The sequence below is a fragment of the Paramormyrops kingsleyae genome, chromosome 22, assembly GCF_048594095.1.
Source record: "Paramormyrops kingsleyae isolate MSU_618 chromosome 22, PKINGS_0.4, whole genome shotgun sequence".
In the NCBI taxonomy this organism is placed as follows: Eukaryota; Metazoa; Chordata; class Actinopteri; order Osteoglossiformes; family Mormyridae; genus Paramormyrops; species Paramormyrops kingsleyae.
In genome coordinates, this window is record NC_132818.1 from 6561336 (window position 1) to 6583586 (window position 22251).

The 22251-nt window shown below is 55.1% G+C and overlaps 1 protein-coding gene across 3 annotated transcripts in view; it reads left to right on the forward strand.

Moving 5' to 3' along the window:
* The window catches only part of LOC111843232 (mitochondrial import inner membrane translocase subunit TIM16-like), an 80301-nt gene that overhangs the window by 10465 nt on the left and 47585 nt on the right, over positions 1-22251 (forward strand). For all 3 annotated transcript variants that reach the window (XM_072705119.1, XM_072705121.1, XM_072705120.1), the window contains 3 exons: positions 2237-2287; positions 13474-13560; positions 13735-13817. In XM_072705119.1, coding sequence (XP_072561220.1) covers positions 2237-2287; positions 13474-13560; positions 13735-13817 — 221 coding nt within the window. The remainder of the gene's footprint in view (positions 1-2236; positions 2288-13473; positions 13561-13734; positions 13818-22251) is intronic.

A 22251-nucleotide genomic window follows, 5' to 3' on the forward strand; every position in this document is an offset into this window, starting at 1 on the left:
TGTGTGTCTGTCTTTGGGGGGGGGGCAGAGTCAGACAGACAGTGTGGATGTCTAACAGATGAATGTTAACAGATGGCCGCAGCATAAAGCTTTGAGGTCAGGAGGGTTAGCGTTGTGCCCCCCCCCCGGTCATTGGTCTGTGTCATCCTGAGGTCTTCCTGAGGGGTGGGGCTCCTGACTGAGGCTGTCCCAGCGTGGACTCCAGGTTCCTCCTGACTTGGCGTCCCGCCTCGTCGATGCCGCAGATCCAGCATGGTGGGACAGGCAGGTCAAGAGCCTGCAGTCGCATGAGAGACGTGGAATAGAATGTGCGGGGGGGGGTTCCGACGTCTCCCTTTGAAGGGTGACTTCTGGCACTTTCCGTGACGGAGACATCAGAACGACCTCCTTGTGGCTGCGCTCCTCCCTGACCTGGTGAAGATCACCCTGGCTGCCCCCCCCCCATAGCATGTTCCCATTAGTGCTCATTTCCGCCCAATCAGTGGCCATCCCTCTCCTGATTGGCTGTCCTGATTACTGCCACATGCAGGATGGATAGGGGTCATTGGGTCAGGGTGAGGTGGCTGAACCCTGATGATTATGGGGGGGCTTTTTTCTTTTTCATTTAGTGCTTGTGGGTTTCGCCTGCCTGTGACAGTCCTACGGGCCTGGATAGTGTATCTGACTGCTGCTCGGTCCGTTAGGGCGCTCTGTCTGTCATCGGTGGGTCGTCAGTTCAAGTCCCCGGGTCAGTAGAGTGATGTCACTGTCGGGCCCTTGAGGTTCTGAACCCAGAGTTGCTCCAGGGACTTGCTGACCCTGTTTTCTCATAGAATCCTGCATCCCTTTATGTAAAAGCATTCGCTCAGTAAATGCAATTGGACCCTGGCTGCACAGGGGTGCAGTCGGGCTGCAGTCGGGCTGCGCGGCACCCACTCTGTGCCTTTTGCATTCTCTGTGCCGCAGTATTATTTTTACTTCACTGCCAATGCCGGCAAACGCCCCGCCACCTTCTGCATGGAGGCATGGAATACATACCAAACTGTAGGTGTGACGTCATCATCCCAGAATATCTCATCCAGGGGCGGGGGTGCGGTGGGTTTGGTTCAGCCCTGAAGGGTGATAGCAGCCATATAGACCAGAGTAACGAGATCCATGTCCCCCCCCCCCCATCAAAGGTTAACCTGTGCCGTGATTTAGCGCGCCGCGGAGCTGTTAACCTGTGCCGTGATTTAGCGCGCCGCGGAGCTGTTAACCCGTGCCGTGATTTAGCGCGCCGCGGAGCTGTTAACCTGTGCCGTGATTTAGCGCACCGCGGAGCTGTTAACCTGTGCCGTGATTTAGCGCGCCGCGGAGCTGTTAACCCGTGCCGTGATTTAGCGCGCCGCGGAGCTGTTAACCCGTGCCGTGATTTAGCGCGCCGCGGAACTGTTAACCCGTGCCGTGATTTAGCGCGGCGCGGAGCTGTTAACCCGTGCCGTGATTTAGCGCGCCGCGGACCTGTTAACCCGTTCCGTGATTTAGCGCGCCGCGGAGCTGTTGGCCAGTCCGTTCGGCATGCTCCGCTTAGCTGCCAGGGTCAACAGTCAGCGAGCCGCCAATTCTGATCAAACAAGGGCCTAGAGGACACCAAACCGCCTCACAGTGCCAATTCTCTCGCTTTGTTTTTATTTTCTTTTTCTTTCAGGGAGGGGTGGGTCGGTTTCGGAACATGAAGGAAGTCATAGAGAGAGTTGGAAATACGTCGACCCCCCCAGCAACAAGAGGATCTTTATTTTACATGGGATTTTTGCGATACGTTGTTGCGCCAGTCCGGCTCTTCAGTTTGAGCTGTTCCTGGCCCCCAGACCCCTCACACCACGGAGCTTTATCCTGGATAATCTGCCTGCCTCTTCTCTGGCGATCTTTCGCTCTGCTTCCTCCTGACCTCCGTGAACTAATCACCCGCAGATGTGTCGACGTCTTCGGGCTCCTTCTGGCCTGGCGTCCCCGGCCCTGAACTCTGACCTGTTTATTTTAAGGATTTACGGCTCTTAAAAATAGCACGGCAGAGTTATTTGTTCCCGGATATTCTTCCCATGAAGCGGATCGCGCTGGGTGTTCGTTTAGTGATACCGGATGCAGGCTATGCTGCGTGCATGCTCCTGTACGGGCATGCTGCTGATGCATGCTGGGAAATGAGCTGGCATGCTTTTCATTTAGTGCTTGTGGGTTTCATGTAATGTGTGTGTTTTTGTCTCTTCTTGGTTCTCCTCAGGACAAAAAGCTGCGTGTGTTTGATCCCCGGGCTCAGCTGACGCCAGTTCAGGTAAGCTATCTTTCTACTGTTTTATCATGATTTTTAATGGGTTTACATTGCATATGAGCAACGCCAAGGGCCGATGTGGGGGCTAGTCCTTCGCCGCAGGTGACCTAGCCCTACGTCTGATCCAAAGGGCCAGGTGTGTGACCCTGATCCTCACGCGGTGCCGGGCAACCTGATGGGAGTCCATAGGTTTGACCGCAGGGAGGGGGGGGGTCGTAGCACTCAGTGTGATGTCACACATCCGTGGCTTTCCATAGGTGTAAACGGTACGGTGAGAGAGAACTCTCCCTCTCTCTCTGACTCTCTCTCTCTCACACTCTCCCTCTCCCTCTCTCACTCTCTCCATCTGCACTTTACTGAACAGTCTAGTCCGAATTCCCACAGCCACTTGTTGCTTATTAATCCGATGGGTTGGCCCGCTTTTAAGCCTGGTTGTTTGCAAGTTTAATATCGAGTAAAGATTTCTTTATTGGTCCCAGATCACTTTCGCCATCTAACTTTTGCCGTCGTTGTCATCGCTGCTGTTCCTTGGGCTGGAGAAGGTTGCCATGGCAGCATCTGTCTAGGCCCGGTGACTCGCACGCGGAGGGCGGAGTTTGCCAGTTTCGACATGTGTTATCACTTTCGGCGGGTGACGTCACCGACCTCCTCGACGTTTTCGTACACCCAGCCTTATCGGCAACTAATCAAAATCTAAATGGTAACAGATTAAATTGAAATTGCTCATATTTTGCTTGGGATTGCGATGCTGGAGCTGTGCCCTCCGTGTTTTTTTGAGAGCTGAACCTTTGTCCACATCTTAGTATCCGAAGGTCACATGACTCTACAGCCCGTTTGTGTGTGCGGCTGTGGAGCAGAGCTGTGTGGATTCGCGGGAAGCTAATGGAAATCCTGACACTGGACGGTGAGGATTTGCTGGGTCTCCCAGGTTTGAGAGCTGATGGGTTAAAACCCGTCAGCGTCCTTGTGCCCTGGATCCGGTTCTGCATTCCTTCCCGGCCCGCTGTCATCTTTGGACCTCGTCTCCGCTCTATTTTCTCTCTCTCCTCGACTTTCTGAGAGTATTAGAGGTTAGAGAGCAGTATACGCTTTCACCCAAATTAATGTCCTCCCTGCCAAGGAGCAAAAGAAAGATCTGAGTCTGCATTTTATTTTATTTTATGATATATATTTGTTTGTTCCCCCTGCCAGAGCGGTCTAGGATCATCAAAGTTCACGTGACCGACCCGCGGGGCCAGAACCGCATCCCAGTACGTGTCTACCTTCTCGGGTTCGGCCCAATTTGAAGAGTGAATCTCAGTTTGTCCGTTCAGTTCTGCTTCTTTCAGTTTCTGCGGTAACTCTGCTCCATAATCTGATTTGGCTGCTTTAATGTGGAGCTAAAAAGACAATTCTGGGGACGAAAAAATGCCCTGAAATGCTTGGGATGAGAGCACCGTGTCCTCGAGTCCCGGGCCCCATGACGGTGACAATAAGCCGCGTGGCACCCTGACATGCTCTTGGTCTGAGGGCTACCTCAGGGAGGGGTTGCCTCTAAAATTCACCGTAACACTCACTGCTGTAACAACACTGTTTCTGTAATAGTCACTGCAGTAGTAACACTCACTGCAGTAACAGTCACTCCTGTAACAACACTCACTGCTGTAATAGTCACTGCAGTAGTAACACTCACTGCAGTAACAGTCACTCCTGTAACAACACTCACTGCAGTAGTAACACTCACTGCAGTAGTAACACTCACTGCAGTAGTAACACTCACTGCAGTAACAGTCACTCCTGTAACAACACTCACTGCAGTAGTAACACTCACTGCAGTAGTAACACTCACATGGTACCAGTGGAGAATGAACTTTCCAGGGCCGTTTACTCGTCTCCCATTTCCTTGTTTTATTATGAATATATTCATCTTGTATTAATGTTTTGTTTCTGCAGCTGCTTTATTCCTGACAGCTGTGCACTTTTTACATTCCAATAATGTTTAACTCATTTCCCTATTTTTAATCCACTGTGGGTTTTTTTTCCTTTCAGCTTGTAGCCTAGCATACATCTCCTTTTTCATATTATCATATACTCATTTTTTGTCTGGAAGTCAGTCGCAAGCAATTTGAAGCGCTATATGGTGACAGCTTATTGTTGCTACTTAATGTAGTATTATTGTATCTGTGAGCTCATGGCTCTGGAGTTCCCCTGTGGACGGGGCTTAGAGAAACACTGGGGGTGCTGTAGCTGGGACAGCGCCCCCTGTGGATATTGCCTGTTTTTGCCGTAGATGGAGGTGTTAGGTGTGAGTGTGTGGGGGTGGTTGGTCCCTCAGAATTCGTCCTCATGTGGATCCCTGTTGTCACCGTTGGCCCCATGTCTGTTTCCGCGTCACCTGCCCAGCTCCCGCGTCTCTGTGTCCCGCCCAAGCCTTTGTGGTGTCTCTTCCCAGACTGCCCCTGGCTCCCAAGTCCGGGATGGAGGCGGTCAGCACGGAGGGCACGGTGCCTGAGCATGGTGTGCCTGTGTTACGCCTTGTTAACCTCTGTGTGTGTCTGTGTGTGTGCGCGCACACGTGCGTGCATGTGGGTTTGTGTGCGCGTATGTGTTTTAAATTACAGAGTTGAGAATACTCCTCATAGTTTTGGGCTGCTGCTGGCAGAGGAGATGGAGAATCGCAGACCTCAGGAAAGGGAATATTTTCTGGACTCCAGGGCAGATTTCTCCGTTTCTCTTTCCCCTTCTGTCGCTTTTCTGTGAAATCAGAGAGGCTGTGGACGCAGGCTGGGGAGGGAGGGCAGGCCGGGATTAAAAACGCTGTGAGCTGCCGGTGATGGCTGCCGACCGATCGGCACGTTTCCTCCCGAGAGAAGTGCACGAACGCACCTTTTGCGTGAGGTCAAAGGTCAGAGCCTCTGCAGCAGAGGTATAAACTAGTTAGCAGGAGGAATTGGAGAGCAGCTGTGGCGGGTTCTTGATGTAAAGTAAAATTAGAATAGAATGGTTTATCGTGCAAGTGGTGTTTGCCACCAAAAAGCCATGCATGCATGTGTATTTCCCTGAATGAGAGAGTCAACTAAACCAATGTCTCGTGAGCACAGAATTGTTTACGTTTATTCTGTATTTGATTGGCTCCTGGCATGCTATTATGATGTCATAAAGTTGAAGGTCCCGCCCACTAGCCCAGGTCTGTTTTGCTGATGTATCCATAGCCATACTAACCCGTTTTTTTGCGCCGGCCCTCTCCTGAAATAAAAAAGGAGACGTGGAGGTACAGGCTCCAGCGCCGTGACACATGTCCTCACGCCTAAAAAAAGGGAGGAAAAAACTCATGGGAGCTGGCGCAGTGAGACACCTGGAGGACAGAAGTGTGTCTATCGCCGGCTGTTTCTGTAGGATCCTGTCCAGAGGTTCGCCTTACGCGGGCTGGAACAACAACAGCGGCGGCGGCGGCCGGCCCGCGGCAGAGCGGGGGTGGGGGGGGGGCTGGACGCCGGTCCATCCGCTAAGCAGGCGCTTTTCGCCGCACTCAGCACTTCTTCCTTTCCGCAGCGCCCGTCTGAGGGTCGCGTGGAGTTCGGCCCGAGAAGCGAATGAGGCGGGATGCCGTGTCGGCCGTGGCGGACCCCCATGCAGATGACAGTTCTCGAATAGACGCGCGGGGAACCGTGCCGCAGTCTGCATCGGTATCTGTGTTTCTCAGTTATCGTCATCCAGTGAACTTTCCCTGTTAACAAACTGGGCCAAATCTACCACTAATGTGTCAAAGCTGGTATTGGCCCAGTAACCATGGCGGTCTAAACTGGACCATGACCCCAGAGCAGGGAACGGACTTTGCTTTCCAGTTCTGTCCTCCCTGAAACCCCTTGATAGTACATGTGGAGAAGGCGGTGGTTGCCATGGCGACAAACCTCAGCCATGCCTCCTGCCGGTCTGGAAATTCCCCGATCTGGTTTTGAGTGTATCTGTAGAAGCCTGTTCTGTGTCTCCCTCTCTTCAGGCTCTATGGCCATTTTATCACATCTATTCCGGCATTTCACCTTTATTCTTACATAGTGCCCAAGGGTCAGATGAGAGACTGAGGTCAGTAGCCTCACTGTGTGCTCTTCCAGACAGATGGGGAGCCCAGACTCTCTGCCTGCTGCAGTTCTGTGACTGTTAGTGGCATTTTATGAAAATAATGAACAGCGAGAACCAAACTGGCTGCCATTTGTTCAAAATCCCTGTGACCGTAATTGGGACAGCTTGGGGACATTGGGAACGGTTCTCTGTAAAAATAAATGACATTTAATTGGATCAAGCAGGATAAATGCAGCTTATAGGAAGTAACTTCACAGCTTTGGGTGCTTGCTTTCATAAGGATGTAAGATTTTAATACTCCAATGGTTCATAGCCCTGGTTTTGTTTTTGTTTATTTTGTTTGTCAAGCCAAACTGCTTCTCCACCAGAGTTTTACCCAGAACGGCCTCCTGGGGCCTCCCTGGACCTCCCGGGGCCTCCGGGCCCTCTGGCCGCGTCCCTGCCCTGCACCTGGCCTGTGCTTCGCAGCCTCTGCCTGAACCTGCCACTGATTTGAAAGATGAATAAAAAGCTTTTCCATTCTGGAGCAGCTTTATGGTGGAGCTGGACCAGCTGTCTGGAAGCCCACTCATGCTGCACGGTTAGCGCAGCCGCTAATGCTAGCCAGGTGCCCCCCCCCCCCCCCCCACTGTATTGGGTTTGTTCACATTGTCCCGGTTTGCCTACAACAACCAGCAGGGATCCCCAAATGCGACCGGGGCCAGGCTGCTCCTTAACGCAGTCGGGGCCAGGCTGCTCCTTAACGCAGTCGGGGCCAGGCTGCTCCTTAACTCAGTCGGGGCCAGGCTGCTCCTTAACTCAGTCGGGGCCAGGCTGCTCCTTAACTCAGTCGGGGCCAGGCTGCTCCTTAACTCAGTCGGGGGGGCCAGGCTGCTCCTTAACTCAGTCGGGGGGGCCAGGCTGCTCCTTAACTCAGTCGGGGGGGCCAGGCTGCTCCTTAACTCAGTCGGGGGGGCCAGGCTGCTCCTTAACTCAGTCGGGGGGGCCAGGCTGCTCCTTAACTCAGTCGGGGGGGCCAGGCTGCTCCTTAACTCAGTCGGGGGGGCCAGGCTGCTCCTTAACGCAGTCGGGGCCAGGCTGCTCCTTAACGCAGTCGGGGCCAGGCTGCTCCTTAACGCAGTCGGGGCCAGGCTGCTCCTTAACGCCCAGCCTTAGGGGAGCTCTAGCTGTTGATTTTGGTCCCCACTCAGGTCTGGTGCCTGTCCCTGCTCCACCCCCGACAGCAGAGTATGTGGGGGCAGTTAAGGGCATCTGACTGGGGGTTGGGGTTAGCGCAGGGAGAATGGCCAGTGCTGAGCCTGGAGAAGCTATGAGGTAATGGCTTTGGGGGGGGCGGCTGGGGCTGGGGGCCAGCCGCCCGGCGCGCAGAGCACGGCACATGCGTGCCATGTCCTCCATCCCTGCGCTCATTAGCACGGCCGCAGCCCGGGGACCCTTTATTATGAGCTCATTAAGTACGCAAGCACATGTGCCAGCCACCTGGGCCATGGCCGTGACGTGGCACTTGGTCATTGGTGCTCGTCGCCGCCAGTCATGCCACTCGTCCCTCCCCTTTCTCCCAGAGCACAAGATGGATGAGGAAAGGCGGTGGAGAGACCGCCGGAGATGTCTGGGGAAACCGTGGAGCAGCGTGGTGCTGACAGCTGCTTTGGGGGGGGATGGTTCTTCTCAGAAATATTTGTGTAATGTTCTCCTGGGAGGAGAGGAACACAAATAAACACATAAATGGAGACATTTCGGGGTGTGTGGTGGTGTTTTTGCGCAAGTGACCGGTGTCTCGGCCTGTTTTCTTTAAGGTCTTGTGTTAGTTTACAGTTTGATGAGCCTAGTTTGTACATTCATGGTCCAGCCAGCTTCCCGTGTCCACATCTGACATCAGAGCAGCGGTCTGTGTGCTCTGAAGCTTCTGGATGGTCTGAAGGACTGACGAGATGGAGCTGGTTGGGCCCTGTAGCTGCAGAGAGGCAGCAGGCAGTGCCAGGGACCGTTTGAGCTCGCCGTCGAGGAGCAGCAGCCTGAGGCCCCGTCCCGATCACGCCCATTTTGGTCGATGCCCCAGCTCTCCTGCGTCACCGACCCGCATGCGCGGGACCGTGGTCGGACGCGTTGGTCTGGACCTCCTGCATTGTCGCCGCTGTTTATCTAATGGCGCCGCGCCGCTGTCGCGGTAACGCTGCCCTGCGGACGTTCGAGCGCCGCCCGGCACGCGCTCCCGCTGCCTTCTGGGGCACCCGGGCCTGTCCACAAAATAATACAGGAGCATTTCAGCCCAAAGAAAACGTGTATTTATAGCAAATCTAGGGTTTTTGAAAGGCTGAGTGTTTCTGCAGACACGACGGGTGCCGAGCTGGACCCTAGTCTCCATGCGGACTGGTGCCAGTGCTGGCATTCCGGATATGTCGGGGTTTCCGGTTGCGACGCATGGAAGCCATCGCCTGCGCCCCTGAGGAACACGGTGAAAAGGGCGTGTCTGATGTGGAGGACCTCGGAGGCGTCTCTGATGGTGTTATTCGGTGTATTAGGGATGCTTCCATTGGCTTGGAGGGGGTGGGGGCCGGGGGGGCTGCTTAATGCAACCATCTGAATGGGACCTATAGCTGGCATGCCTGTCCTGTATGTGGTGGTGGTGGGGGCGGGATTTGGGACATGTATGTCACGGCACAATGTCGTCCCCCGTGCCAGTAAGGCTGTCCCCAAAACGGGGAAGCAGGCAGGCCAGTGACATTAGCACTAATAATGGGCGTGTGTGTGTGTGTGTGTGTGTGTGTTTGTGTGTGTGTGTGTCTGTGTGTGTCTGTTTGTGTGTGTGTGTGTGTATGTGTTTGTGTGTGTTTGTGTGTGTATGTGTGTGTGTGTGTGTGTGTGTGTGTGTTTCACACTCAGGTGATTTCCTCAGCAAATCGGTATCTGGTTGCGCCCCCCCCCTCTACTTTCCGCCTTTTGGCTCCACCGGTGTCGCTAGACAGGCGACTCGGAAGCGTAGCCACTGAGATCCAATGTCCTTGGTCGTACCGCGGGTTGGTATGCGTGCGTTTGCATGCTGCTGAGCTGCCCCTGTCAGGCTGGGCCCGGGGTGCCGCGGGTGGGGGTGCTATTTCCGAAATCACGGCGCTAACGTGGTGAAAATTCATGAGGCAACACGCGGAGGCATTCCGGAAGGCGACTGTGTCTGTTTAACACCACTTCCCACCGGTGTTGGTTATCTCCGGAGGAAATATTTATACTTTATAATTTTCTATTTAAATATTGCTGCACATCTGAATTTTTTTGGAGTCTCGGATAAGGGTTGCGTGAGGGGAACGTGCCCGTTTAATGTCGGTGTGCAGACGGAGATGCTGCAGCTGGCTGAGCTGGTGCCGGTAGGCAAAAGCTGACACCGGTAAGATAATGTAGTTATAAAACGTGGGACGAGACTGCGGCACCAGAGAGCGCGGTGCATGAGAGAGTGGCGCCAGAGACCTTGGCACACGGCGTGTGAGAGCTCGGTGTGTGAGAGCTCGGCGTGTGAGAGCGCGGCACCAGAGAGCGCGGCACCAGAGAGCTCGGCGTGTGAGAGCTCGGCGTGTGAGAGCGCGGCGCCTGAGAGCGCGGCGCGTGAGAGCGCGGCACCAGAGAGCGCGGCACCAGAGAGTGCGGCGCGTGAGAGCGCGGCACCAGAGAGCGCGGCACCAGAGAGCGCGGCACCAGAGAGCGCGGCACCAGAGAGCGCGGCGCGTGAGAGCGCGGCACCAGAGAGCGCGGCGCGTGAGAGCTTGATGCTTGAGAGCGCGGCGCAGAGTGCTGGGTGCCATGGCCACTGTTGCCCATGTTGCGTTTCAGCGGCTTGTGAACAGAGCGACCTCGTCATCATCCCCCTTTTCTCGGCAGGCACATTTGCCCCATTTTTCTCTGCTTTTAGACCAAGTGGGTGCCTGTCAGGTAGACAGGGGCCATGCCCCCCCTGCGGCGGGGTTTGGAAAGGGGGGTGCGTGTGACTATGACAGTCACAGTCAGGCCTTGGGCATTATACACTTGAGTTGTAGGGCTGTGTAGCATCTCTGACCCCTCGTGGCTCAAACCTCCTACCACTATTACCCCTCACAGGCCTGTGCCATGTCACCTGGGTAAGTTTTGAAAGAGGAAGCAAAGTATCCTGAGAGGAAGCGGCATCTTTTCTTCAGAGGCCATCTGCTCGTGTGTCAGCCTGGTCAGGGAGCACATGGACCGGTGCCGCCATGTTGGGACAGTTGGTGGATGTGGCTACGTCACCTTCTGAGGGCGGCCAGCAAACGTCCCGGAGAAGGCCCCTCTTTCTTACTTTCCCCTACATTCCTTCCTTTTCTCCTGGTTTTTCTCAGGAAATCTGTGGGAAGATTCTGCAGGAAAAAAATCCAAAAACAACATGAAAAAATAAAGATCTGGATAGCACATTTAACGCTGGATAATACATAAACACACCACACACACACACACAGTTGCAATGTTTTGCTGTCAGGCATCACTTGACTGTAACACTTCTGCATGCTTATTTTTAAACACTTGCTTGGGGGGTGGGGGGGGGGCGGAGTTAGTGTGCTTGACTCTCGTGCTGGGGGGGGGTGGTTTGGGATCTTACCCCGAGGGTTCACTGTGAGCAGTGCAGAGTCCCACAGAGACACCCCATCACTCCCATGTTCCCCTGGCAACCCCATTCTGGAACTTTCCACCATCCGGCACTTTGGGCCATGAGAATGCTACCTTCTCAAACCTGCCGTTCTCGTTTGCAAACGAGGTTACCGTCCCGCAGCCATGTGTGCCAGAGCAAGGCTCAGTCCAGGTGGTGGTTCCACCCTCTGCCACCGAACGCTTTGCCACAGAAAAGCAGCTCTTACACCCGTGCATCTTCTAGGTTCTCCTGACGTTCTCGTCTTTATTGGTTCTTCTGACCTTCTTTGTTTTTTTTTTTACTTTATTGATTCTTCTGACGTTCATCATTTGTTCATTTTAGTTCTTTTGACATTCTTTATTTGGTTTTTTTTAATTGGTTCTCCTGACGTTCTGTACTGGTTCTCCTGACGTGGCATGCTTCGCGGTGTTGATGCCGCAGGTGTGCCATCTGCGGTGTAGCCTCGCCGCGTGGTTTGCGGTGCCCAGAGTGACGCTGATGGGTTGGGGGCGGGAGGGGGGGGGGGGGTTGGTGATTAATCCACCCCGCCTCCCCCCATTTGAAAAGGAGCCACGAGCACGAGCATGAAAGGAGGGTTTGTGGTGGTGGTGAGGTGGGGGGGGGCGGGGGCTGTAAGATGTTTCCAATTATCGGGGAAAACGTCGTCCTTGGCGGGAGAGGAAATGAGGAAATAAAATGCCCAGATTGCCTGGAGTTTCTTTGCCTGTCATTTTTAAAATCTACTGTCTCAGCTGAGTCTGCTTCCCTCATCAGGCCTTCGCCGGCTGTGGTGGGAGAGCTGGGAGCCAGTGGGGGTGGCATCTGGGTACCAGTGCAGAGAGGGGGGCAGACAAAATCGAGAGAGAGAGACCTCCGCAGGGACTCTCTGGCGTCTTTGGCTGCTGGTTGGTGCTTTGCCGCACACACACCCCCCCCCGTCCCGTCCCGTCCCTTGCTGCGATTACTGTGAGATTTTCGTCCATCCGTCTGCCAGTCACTCCATTTCCTCTTCTTCTTATTGGGTTTCTCCCTCTCTTCTGATGCTCCTGTTTTGCCCCTTTCTCAAGCCCCCTTGGGCCCCTGGGGAATATTACCCCTCACCACAGTTCCCAGTCCTCCATTCCCGGGGCTCCTTGTGGTCCCCCCCCCCCTTTTCCATCCCAGCTCCTCTATGCTGATTTTTCCTTAGCCTGGAACCTGTCATTAGTGGAAACCAGTCACACGTCCAGGTTCTTAACCGCAAATACTGCGCTGAAACCTTCAGGCATGCCTCTGAACCCGGAGCCTTCTGATCTCCCGCCCTGTGCCCGGTTTTCGGCATGTGGGCCCCGTTCCTCCCTCCTCACCCACCGCACACTCCCTCACATGGCGGGCTGGCCCTCCGGGGCCCCTCCTGGCCCCTGGATCGCACCCTCATCCCACTTTCGTGCTGCTTTTCCCATCGTGACGCCCGTTCTCTTTCCAACATCTTCGTCTTTGTTTTGCTTCCTGGAATCCGGTTTCACTCCGGTTTCACCCCCCCCCCGGCCAGCGGGGCTCCAGATCCTGGGGTAATGTTTACGCTCCGTCCGTCGTGCCCGCCACTGCTCGGGTTACACGCTAGCACCTCTGAAGGGCTCCCCGCCCGCCCCTGATAAATACCAGTTATCCCGCCTGCTGAATTATGCTTTGTTCCATCGCTAAGAAAAACACAGCGGCCGTGTTTTGCTGCGCTCATGTCGGGCAGCAAGTAGGGGGCCTGGCAGCCAGGACCTGTAGCGGGGGGGGGGGGGGGCAGGGCAGGGTGGATTTCAGTCTGAGTTGGGGGTCCCTTGCCTTGGTTGGTCCAGCACAGCAGATTCTGCCCCCTGAATGATTAACTAATGCTCTTAAAAGTGCTGGGAGATTATCGTGTGAGAATTAAAGGGAAGAGCAGATTAAATGCACTTCTGAGTTCCCAGGTCTCCCTTCATGCCCTGTTCACCTAGTGGCGGGCAGGGGGATTGCTGCATCACAGCTACGGTTCCACAGCGATGACATCACACCGTAACGTGCCCCCCATGCCCAAACGTGTGCTCGTGCCTGGAAAAACTTTTATCGATAAGGTCAGGCAGCCTGTGAGGGTTTTGCCAGTTGATGGAGGTACTTCCTGTTTCATCTCTCCAACTCTGCTGGCCTGCTCTGCTGAGCCCAAGGGGATTCTGGGTAATTATCATGTACTGGCTCCCTGTTGGGGGGGGGGGGGGTGTAGGGGGGCACTGGCCTCCCCCTGTGCTGTGATCCCGAGTAACGAGAAGGGAAGATCCCAGTCCCAGTCTGTATGCCTGTTATTCCTGTTTAGTCTGGGGAGATGGTTTTATTCATATCCAAACTTTTCATGTATGCTCACTCTGGCAATGTATAATGACAATAAAGCTGAAATGAATTCAGTGATGTGTGTGTGTGTGTGTGTGTGTGTGTGTGTGTGAGAGCATCTCTTTGACCTGCCACTCAGCCAGACCATAACCATACAGCGTTCTTCCTGCAGAGCGCTGTGGCCTTTCAGACCAACAAGGAGTCTCGTGTTCTCTGGGTCAGGGACTCGGACTACATCCTGACCACCGGCTTCAGTCAGGTGAGAAGAAGCGCCCCCCCCATCCCCTGCTTCCCGTCCAAGGAGTGTCTTTGTCTCGCAGCAAGATGCTGATCTGACAGTGTCACTGTTATGTTCTGCTCGCCAATGACATCATCATGGCGAGCCACATTGGGCTGGGCTGGAAGCAGTGTGATGATGTCATTGTGTTCCTAGGTGCGGGAGAGGGAGGTGAGGATGTGGGACAGCAGGAAGCTGGGATCCTCGGTCGGCTCCTCGTCTCTGGGGACTTCCAGCGGGTAAGACGATCCCTGCGCTCCAGCGGGGGCACCGGGCTGTGGTTGGGTTTTTCTCTGGGCCTCTGAGGATGGGCCTGTTTGTCAGTGTGACGAGGGGTCAAAAGTCCTGTATATTTAGAATTTTTGTTGGTCCAAACTGTAAAGAAAGGCCCCGCACATTCCGGATTTTTTCCTTCCGCTCTTTATTGACGGGATTTGTCTGCACACTGGAGGCCATCGCGCAGGCTGAGTGCCCCCCCGACCCCATTCAGGAATCTCACTGAGGGAGTCTCAGCCCCCCCCCACGCGGTGCTAAACACATGGGCTCCTACACAACGCCATGGACGGGGGGGTCAAGGGGCAGTGCTGCATTGTGGTTCCACCGCGGTTCCAGCGGTGGTTCTGAACCGCAGAACACGTGTTCGGCTCGGGAGAGGAGGGCTCGTACTCCTTGAGGAGATTTATAGTGCCCGCCTCCCGTCACCGCTGCACCCCCCCCCCCCCCAAATCCCACTGCTAAGAAAGGCATTTGACTGTGACGGGTGTTGCTTGGAATGTTCTTTAGCCAGATTGTGTGTCGTCTTCTTGACACGTTTAGTTTACACGTTCGGACAGAACCATCACGGTCGCAGTCAGCTGGCCCCCAGCTCTGCGACAGGAACACGGGCGTCCGTCCGTCTCCTAAAACCCGTGACCTGTACCGGTGGGGCCCTGCAGGGGGAGTGTTTGCATGCTGTGCACCGATGAGCTTGAATGCCAACAGCACAGTGCTGTTTGCATCGATGTTTTAAAGTGCTCCCAAAATGAGCGTGCCGGGGACCCCCCCACACCGCCGCCCGGCAGGGCAAAGCATGGCTTTTCTTAGCTGTTTGTTATTTGAGCTGGACTCACTGGTGCTGTGCAAAAGGGCCCCCTCACGTCCCCTGTTCCTTTTGCTCCCGTCTCCCCGTTTTGGGGGGGGGGGGGTAACAGCCGGAGCCTTCCCCCCTGAGCAGCCCCCAGCCTCCCTGCTGGAGATGAAGTTTGACTTTGGATAAGGTTTGACTTTGAAAGGGCCCTTGTTTACCCTTCAAATATTGATTTGCCTGTCAGCTCGCAGTGAAAAGGTTACTGGTGTGAAGGCTTTTTTTTTTTTTTTTGCCTGCTTTTGTCCATCCGAGCTCCTGTCACTCACTGTGCTGTGGGACACTTTCCGAGGCGTAATTATTATTATTGGTATCCTGAGCGCTGGCGGGCAGCCCGTGCCAATCCGCCGGGGACCTCGCAGCTGTAGCAGCCCCCAGCTGTCTTCTGCTAAATACCTGATTTGATGTCTGCACACGTTTTCCCAAATGGGTGGGGCTGGAATTAGGTTTATTACTGCCCCCCCCCCCCAGCCTGTCTCTCTATCCAAGATGAGGTTTCACCTGCACAGTCCTTCCTTTGCCAGTAGGGGGCGGTGACCAACTCTCTGAGATACGACATCTGGCTGGTTGAGTCCTTTTTTTTTTTTTATTTGATAAATTAATTCATAAACATCGACCTCATCTTGTATAAACTTCCCCTTGCCATTGTCATGTGTTTTGAATAACTTTTTTGTTAATATGACGTTATCTAGTTTAAGCTACAGGTTTTGTCCATTACCCTAATTGTACGGAAACTCTCCTGTTTATTGTGTGAAATGTCACTGCGTAACACTGCAGCCACAGACCTGCAGCCCTGTGTGTGTGGAACCCGCAACTTCCTTGCAACGCAGATCCATGCAGCTCGTGTGGATTGGTGTCTGTAAACTGTTACGTTTCACAGCATCCCATCCAGAATGCCTCCTGCCCCATGGCCTGCTGGGATAGGCTCCAGGTTCACTGCACCCCTGCCCTGTAAGATCAGTTCTGAGAATCGGAGGGATGGGGACCGGCGACTCCAGATGATCCTCGCATTGTGTTGCTGAGTTATTCTGCCTTACGGAGAAGTGAATCCTTCGCTCGAGCTGCGCTTGAACACTCTGAGTTGCGTCGGTCTGTAGATCTGGCGTTTTTCGTCCAGGTGCTGCCATAGACAGCCGCCCGGGCCTTGGGCGTGAGCCTGGACGCAGGGACGCCAGAGCGAGCTGGTGGGTGAGGGCTGTGATTTGAGAGCCAGTTTGGCAGAGTCGCCGTTACATGATCTGTTTGTGCCGGGGCCGTTCAGCTGAGGAGTTAATGAGGCGAGGGCTGTTAATAATAGAGAGTGATGCCCCCCCAGGGTAACTGCAGGTTATCATGCCGCGATAAGATCCGTGACCCTTTTCTGTTTCCGCGGGGGCCCTCGATAACAGTCTTGAACTTTGGCGAACAATGGTGCGGTTGTCACCACGGCGCGCGCCTGCTTTTCTCGCTGCCGCTGACCAGGCTCCGACGCAGGGCCCCGCGCGGACTTGACATTTCAGACTGAAGGTTGTTGTTCTGCTGACAAATGCAAGCCCACGCCGGCAACGGCGTGTAGGGAAAGAAAAAAAAAAAGAAAAAAACATCCGCATCTGTATTCCTTCGGTGCGTCGGCAAGGCAGATGGATCTGCTCGGGTTTGTTTCAAGTTAAACAAACGCAGAGGGAGTGTTTGTCTCCTTCAGAGAATTACATCATGGAGCAGCGTGCGGGTTCCTTCAGAGAATTACATCATTTAGCAGCGTGCGGGTTCCTTCAGAGAATTACATCATGGAGCAGTGTGTGGGTTCCTTCAGAGCCTCACATCATGGAGCAGCGTGCGGGTTCCTTCAGAGAATTACATCATTTAGCAGCGTGCGGGTTCCTTCAGAGAATTACATCATTTAGCAGCGTGCGGGTTCCTTCAGAGAATTACATCATGGAGCAGTGTGTGGGTTCCTTCAGAGCCTCACATCATGGAGCAGCGTGCGGGTTCCTTCAGAGAATTACATCATTCAGCAGCGTGCGGGTTCCTTCAGAGAATTACATCATTTAGCAGCGTGCGGGTTCCTTCAGAGCATCACATCATGGAGCAGTGTGCGGGTTCCTTCAGAGCATTACATCATGGAGCAGCGTGCGGGTTCCTTCAGAGAATTACATCATGGAGCAGCGTGCGGGTTCCTTCAGAGCATCACATCATGAAGCAGCGTGTGGGTTCCTTCAGAGCATCACATCATGGACAAGCGAGCGGGTTCCTTCAGAGCATTACATCATGGAGCAGCGTGCGGGTTCCTTCAGAGCCAACTGAACGAAAACGGGCCAAGTGTTTTTTTTTTATTTTATTTTCCAAGTTGAAATCAAGCCCCAGGCTGTCGGGTGGGGGTGCAGCTCGCAGAGAGTAACTGAGCCGCCCTTTTTACATTTTAAAGGCAGATTTTTATCGCAACTTGAGCCCTGATTCACTCCCCCTGCCCCCGTCGTCCTTCTATAAACATAATTGTAATGGGTTTAATGGGCTATTCTGGCCCAGTTGCAATCAGTGAACTTTACAATTTGGTTCAATTGCAACCAGCTTTCTAAGTAAACAGAGGCAGCGTCACAGCAGTCGTTACTGGGGGTGGGGGGCGGTATTTCCTGTCGAGTCCTGGGCCGGGGCCTTTCCCTGTGGACCCCCACAGCACAGGGCTGTCAGTCCCGAGGGTGGGGGCAAGATCATACTGGGGTCTGAAAATTGCAGCTGGCCAAGGAGTGTTCGTAGAGGGACGCAGAGGGACGTGGCGCGTGCGGCCGCAGTCAGGGGGCGCTGGGGGGGGGGGGTTCCTATCAGCCACCCCTGTGTCCCGCCTCAGTAAAGCAGCCCCTTCAGCCTGCATGGACTGCATGATGTACAGATCAGCCCCCCCTGATATTCACGGTCCTTGAGGGGGGGGGGTGAACTGTGTTTCTCCCTTAATTAAGGCTGTGGGGGATTGCTTTACTTTTACTTCTGGAGTCTATTTTTTGGGTGGATTGCGGCAGCAGTCATTGGGGTGTAATTGATCCAGACCACTTTAATCAGGGCGATTGAGGAAGTCCTTCTGCAGCAAAGGGGGGCTCTGTTTGGGGGGCTCCCCAGCACCCCCCCCCCCCCCCGAATGGAAATCAAAGGCAGTCATGTTACACAGCAGCTGGGCTGGCTAGGAGAGTAGGGAGGGGGAGGGGTTATGTTTACCTTTGGCATGCATCCGCCACCATCGGGTCAGAGTTTTCTTGCGCATTTCAGCACTTTTGCAGTCTGTCTTTTGGTGACTCAAAAAACACTGCATATGACATGCATCGCAGTAAATGCATTGTTGCGGTGGCAGGTGCTGAAAACACCATGTGCCACGTCTGCGGTCCCTGGGCTCGGGTTTGACGGCTGAACTGCGTCGTGTGCCACGTCCGCGGTCCCTGGGCTCGGGTTTGACGGCTGAACTGCGTCGTGTGCCACGTCCGCGGTCCCTGGGCTCGGGTTTGACGGCTGAACTGCGTCGTGTGCCACGTCCGCGGTCCCCAGCCTCGGGTTTGACGGCTGAACTGCGTCGTGTGCCACGTCCGCGGTCCCTGGGCTCGGGTTTGACAGCTAAAGCGTGTCATGTGCCACGTCCGTGGTACCAGCCTTGGGTTCCAGGCAGGTGGTCGCAGGAGGAACGGCAGGGTGGTGGAGGAACCATCCGCAGAGCTTGGCCTCGGCTCCGCTGCCAGGGGATTTTTCCTGAAATGTGAGACGACAGAAATGTATCCTCCCTAAAGGAAGGCGCCATCCTCACCGAGCATGCCCGCGGTCCTCACAGCCGCCGGAACATGCCGGGATATGCCGGAATCCGGCCCTGCGATGTCCATTAGGTGCCACAGGGAGTGATGGAGTCTTCACCGCCTGGAATGGAAAGCCGTCTGGGAGCTCAGCCGGCTTGGCTGAGTTCATCCTGCACGGGTCCTTTTGCACGTCCCTCATCGTGCGTCTTAACTTCCCGTAAATGGCAACCTGCCGTTTTTACGATGAACTGAAACTGGAAATTTCATGGCCCCCCCCCCGATCTTAACCGCTATGGCAGGAAGACTGAATATGTTTGGCGCTATTTGTGGTTGAGGGTGGAAGCATGATATGGAATCGCTGGGCCCCAATGTGCGTGTGGTGACTCGGGTCTGGTGCGGGGGGGGGGGGTGAGTTTGCACCTGCCTAGATGCCCAGTCTCTGCACACTACAGGTCACATGACCCAGGAAAGTGCCCACCATTTTGAGGACTGGGGTGGGGAGGCTGTGTTGCGGGGATGTCAGCCCAAATGGCTGGAGGTCTCCCACAATCCTTTGGTTCTCATTAGCTTGCTACTGTAAGCAGAGCGCTGCACCTGTGTGTAGAACACCCCCCCTCACGATAAGCTGATTCAGTTTCGGCCGCCCTCTCCATTTGCCCAAGCTGTTTTGGGGGGAGAGAAGCGCATTAGGAACGGGGGGAAGAAAACAAACGGGTGGGAAAAATAGCTGCCGTCGCCTGTCTGGTCTCCAGGGAGACGCCATAGCGACAGCAGCACCTGCCCGCCGAGTGCGCTTAACGAGATTAATGGGGGGGGGGACTCCCTTATTATCAAAGGGACAGGAACAAGGGAGCGGCAGAGGGAAAGGTCCTGCTCCGTCTCGCCGGGACCAGCGGGTAAGCTGGGGGGGGCACTTTGCGTATTCCCTGTGCTTGAAGAGCCCTTTACAGGGCTGGAGTGTATCCGCGGAGATGTAACCATGGAGACAAAAGATGTATCCGTGGAGACGTGACCGCGGAGGTACTTCGTGTAGGTGCCATGTTTAGGGAGCGCGGTGCCATGTGGACGTCCCCAGGTGGAGACGGGAGGCAGGAGGCGTCCTGAAGACGCGGCCTAGCTGTTTACCAGCCGCCTGACCTCCGTAAGCCCCCCAATATTGACATGCTGAGTCCCATGACCTTTGACCCTCCTCCCCCACCCCTGTCCCTGTTACAGCTCCCCTTTGACAGACAGTGCTGCCCGCCCTCACTGAGCACAGGTGTCCCTCTCATGCTGGGGGGGCGGGGGCGGGGGCGGGGAGGGTGTGCATTCCTGTAGTCCAGCCAAATGCCGGGCTGGGGGGGGGCAACGTGTTTCAGCCACTACCCGTTAGTGCTGACAGCGCTGAGTGAGTGATCTCGACACGCCGTAAATCTCCCCGAACCAGCAGGGCGGCGGGGCGGGGGCAGGAGGGGGGGTGGCTTATGAACTCCTCCACATTGAACACCATTGTTTCCCCCTGTACATATGTTTTATGTGAAGGGACTGGCAGATTGACCTTTTAGTCTGCCTGTTATCGTGGCCTTTCAAAGTAAATATCAGCCTCCGCCGAACAGCGGCGCTTCCTGGCACGGCGGTGAAGGACGCGGCCCCGTGGTTATCAGCCGTCACCGGTGTCACCGATGCCGCGTGTGCGAGCAAAACAAGGTGTCGTCATTTATATTCTTCAAAAAAATCATGGACACTCACTACTGGTCACAGCTAATTAGGAAACTCCAGGTGGGGGGGTTTCCATCCGCTCCAGAACCCGCTTCATATGGGAGCCACTCCTCCCTGTCCATGTCCTTACTCACCTTTATGTCCTACTCTGGCCAAAGAAGGCAAAGCTGCCCGTCAGGCTCCGGGAGGAGGAGGAGGAAGATGAGGAAGGCATATGAGGGTCAAATAATACAGGCAGGCCCTTCATGGTGTCCCCGCTAAGGTGGACGGAGCTATAACAGAGTGTTTGTTGTAAGGGGGCTGCCTCCCTGTCGCCGTGAGGTCAGAGGTCACGGCCGAGGGTGAGAGGTCACAGGGAAGCCGGCCCGTGGCAGAGCAAGCTGCTTAAAATCGGCATTGTTAATGCCGCTGGTGTGGGGGGGCGGTGTGGTGGGGGCGGTGTGGGACATGCCCTTGGACATGGACCGGAGTACCGAGCGGCACCAGCCTTGCCGTCTAACTGAATGACTTTGGTGTCTATGGTCTTTAGTAAATAGCTGCCCCAAGACACAGAGATAGAGATGCTGAAGGAAAAAGATCCTTAGTGGCCCCCCTGCTGCCGCCCCCCCCCTGATGTGAGCCTAGAAAACTGTAATGGTGTCCCCCTTGTGTTAGGGGTCAATACGACACGTTGCTGTTATTGTCATTTTGACAATCTGCCGCGTCTTTTTCTCTGCCAGGGCCTCACGTTTGTTCCTTAGTTATGGTTCTGACCTCATGGATTAGGAATCAGCCGATCTGGCCCTGGAGCGATGCAGGTCCCGCCGGGGGCCGTAACCGCGGCAATGGGGCGTGTGCAGTGCTGATTGGAGGAGGGGTCTGTCAGTGTTAGCCTCGAGGTCGAGCGTGTTGCGAACCTGAGGATACATGCATCACGGCCATAAAACGGCCTCGTTCTCCTGCGCGGCGTGGAGCTGGGAGCCATTAAGTCGTGAGGTGATGCTGCTTCGGCTGCTGGGCGCGCGATGGGTTTCGCATGAAGGACGTGGAACGTGAAAGCGGGAGTTTTTTTTTATGATTTTCTTTTTTAACTCCTTCCGACAAATTATACGCAGATGTGCAGTAAGGCAGGCCAGGCTGCCCCCCCGTCCCGCTCCTCGAAGGGGGGGGGGGATCCCATAATGTGTCATTCTCCCTGTACCGGCATATTTAAGATCCAGATGGTTCTGTCTGGTGGAGCTGGGGTCGTGTAGGAATGCAGGCTGCACTGTCCTCCTCTGCCACCCCCCCATGTATGCAGCGTGAGGCTCAGCGGGTCCGGAGGCCGTGTGCGTGACTGGCAGAGTGATGTCACCATTGAGCCCTTGAGTGAGGCCCTTACGCCCCAGTAGCTACGGGGACTGTCTGTCCCCACTCGCCGTCGTACGTCGCTGTGGATGAAAACAGCTGCTAGATTCATAAATGTCTCCCTTCACCGTCAGCCAGGTCCCGGTGGGGGGGGACGATCCCGCCTCGGGCGTCTCGACATGAGTCAGCCTGGAGGGGAAGCAGTGCGGGGTTATAGCCGAGGGGGGGGGGGGGGGCTCAGTTGCGCTTAATTCAGCACAGATGACCCACCACCCGCACCATTCTCTCGTGTTTTCTCATTAATTTCAATTTCAGGTAATAACAGATTCCCCCCCCCCCATTCAGACCGGCTTGCTCCTCACAAATGAGAGCCACATCTGGGGTCTCTGCCAAGGTGACAGGCTCGTTCGGCGTATTCTGGAAGCTGCCTTGCCTTCATTTGCCCCTCCCCCCCCACCCCGGGCCTCCAGACACTGCCGTTCTGGTCCAGCCCCCTTGGTTCCCGTTGCCTCCTTTTTCTGCTCCAGCAGCCCCCACCCAAAACAGCGTCAGGGCTTTTTACCTTTGACCCCCCCCCTCCACTACAAATCTGTGATTTGGCCAGGGCAGTCTGGCTGACGAGGAGCCCCTCCCCCCACCTCAGTGACTGCGGTCAGGTTCGGGCGACTGTCACAGGTAGAAGAGGACGGCCGGGGTGTCAACATGGCGACAGCTGGTCCTGATCCGCTCGCCTGTGGATTTTCTCGCGTTGTCCTTGGCAGAGTGTATCTCTGCCTT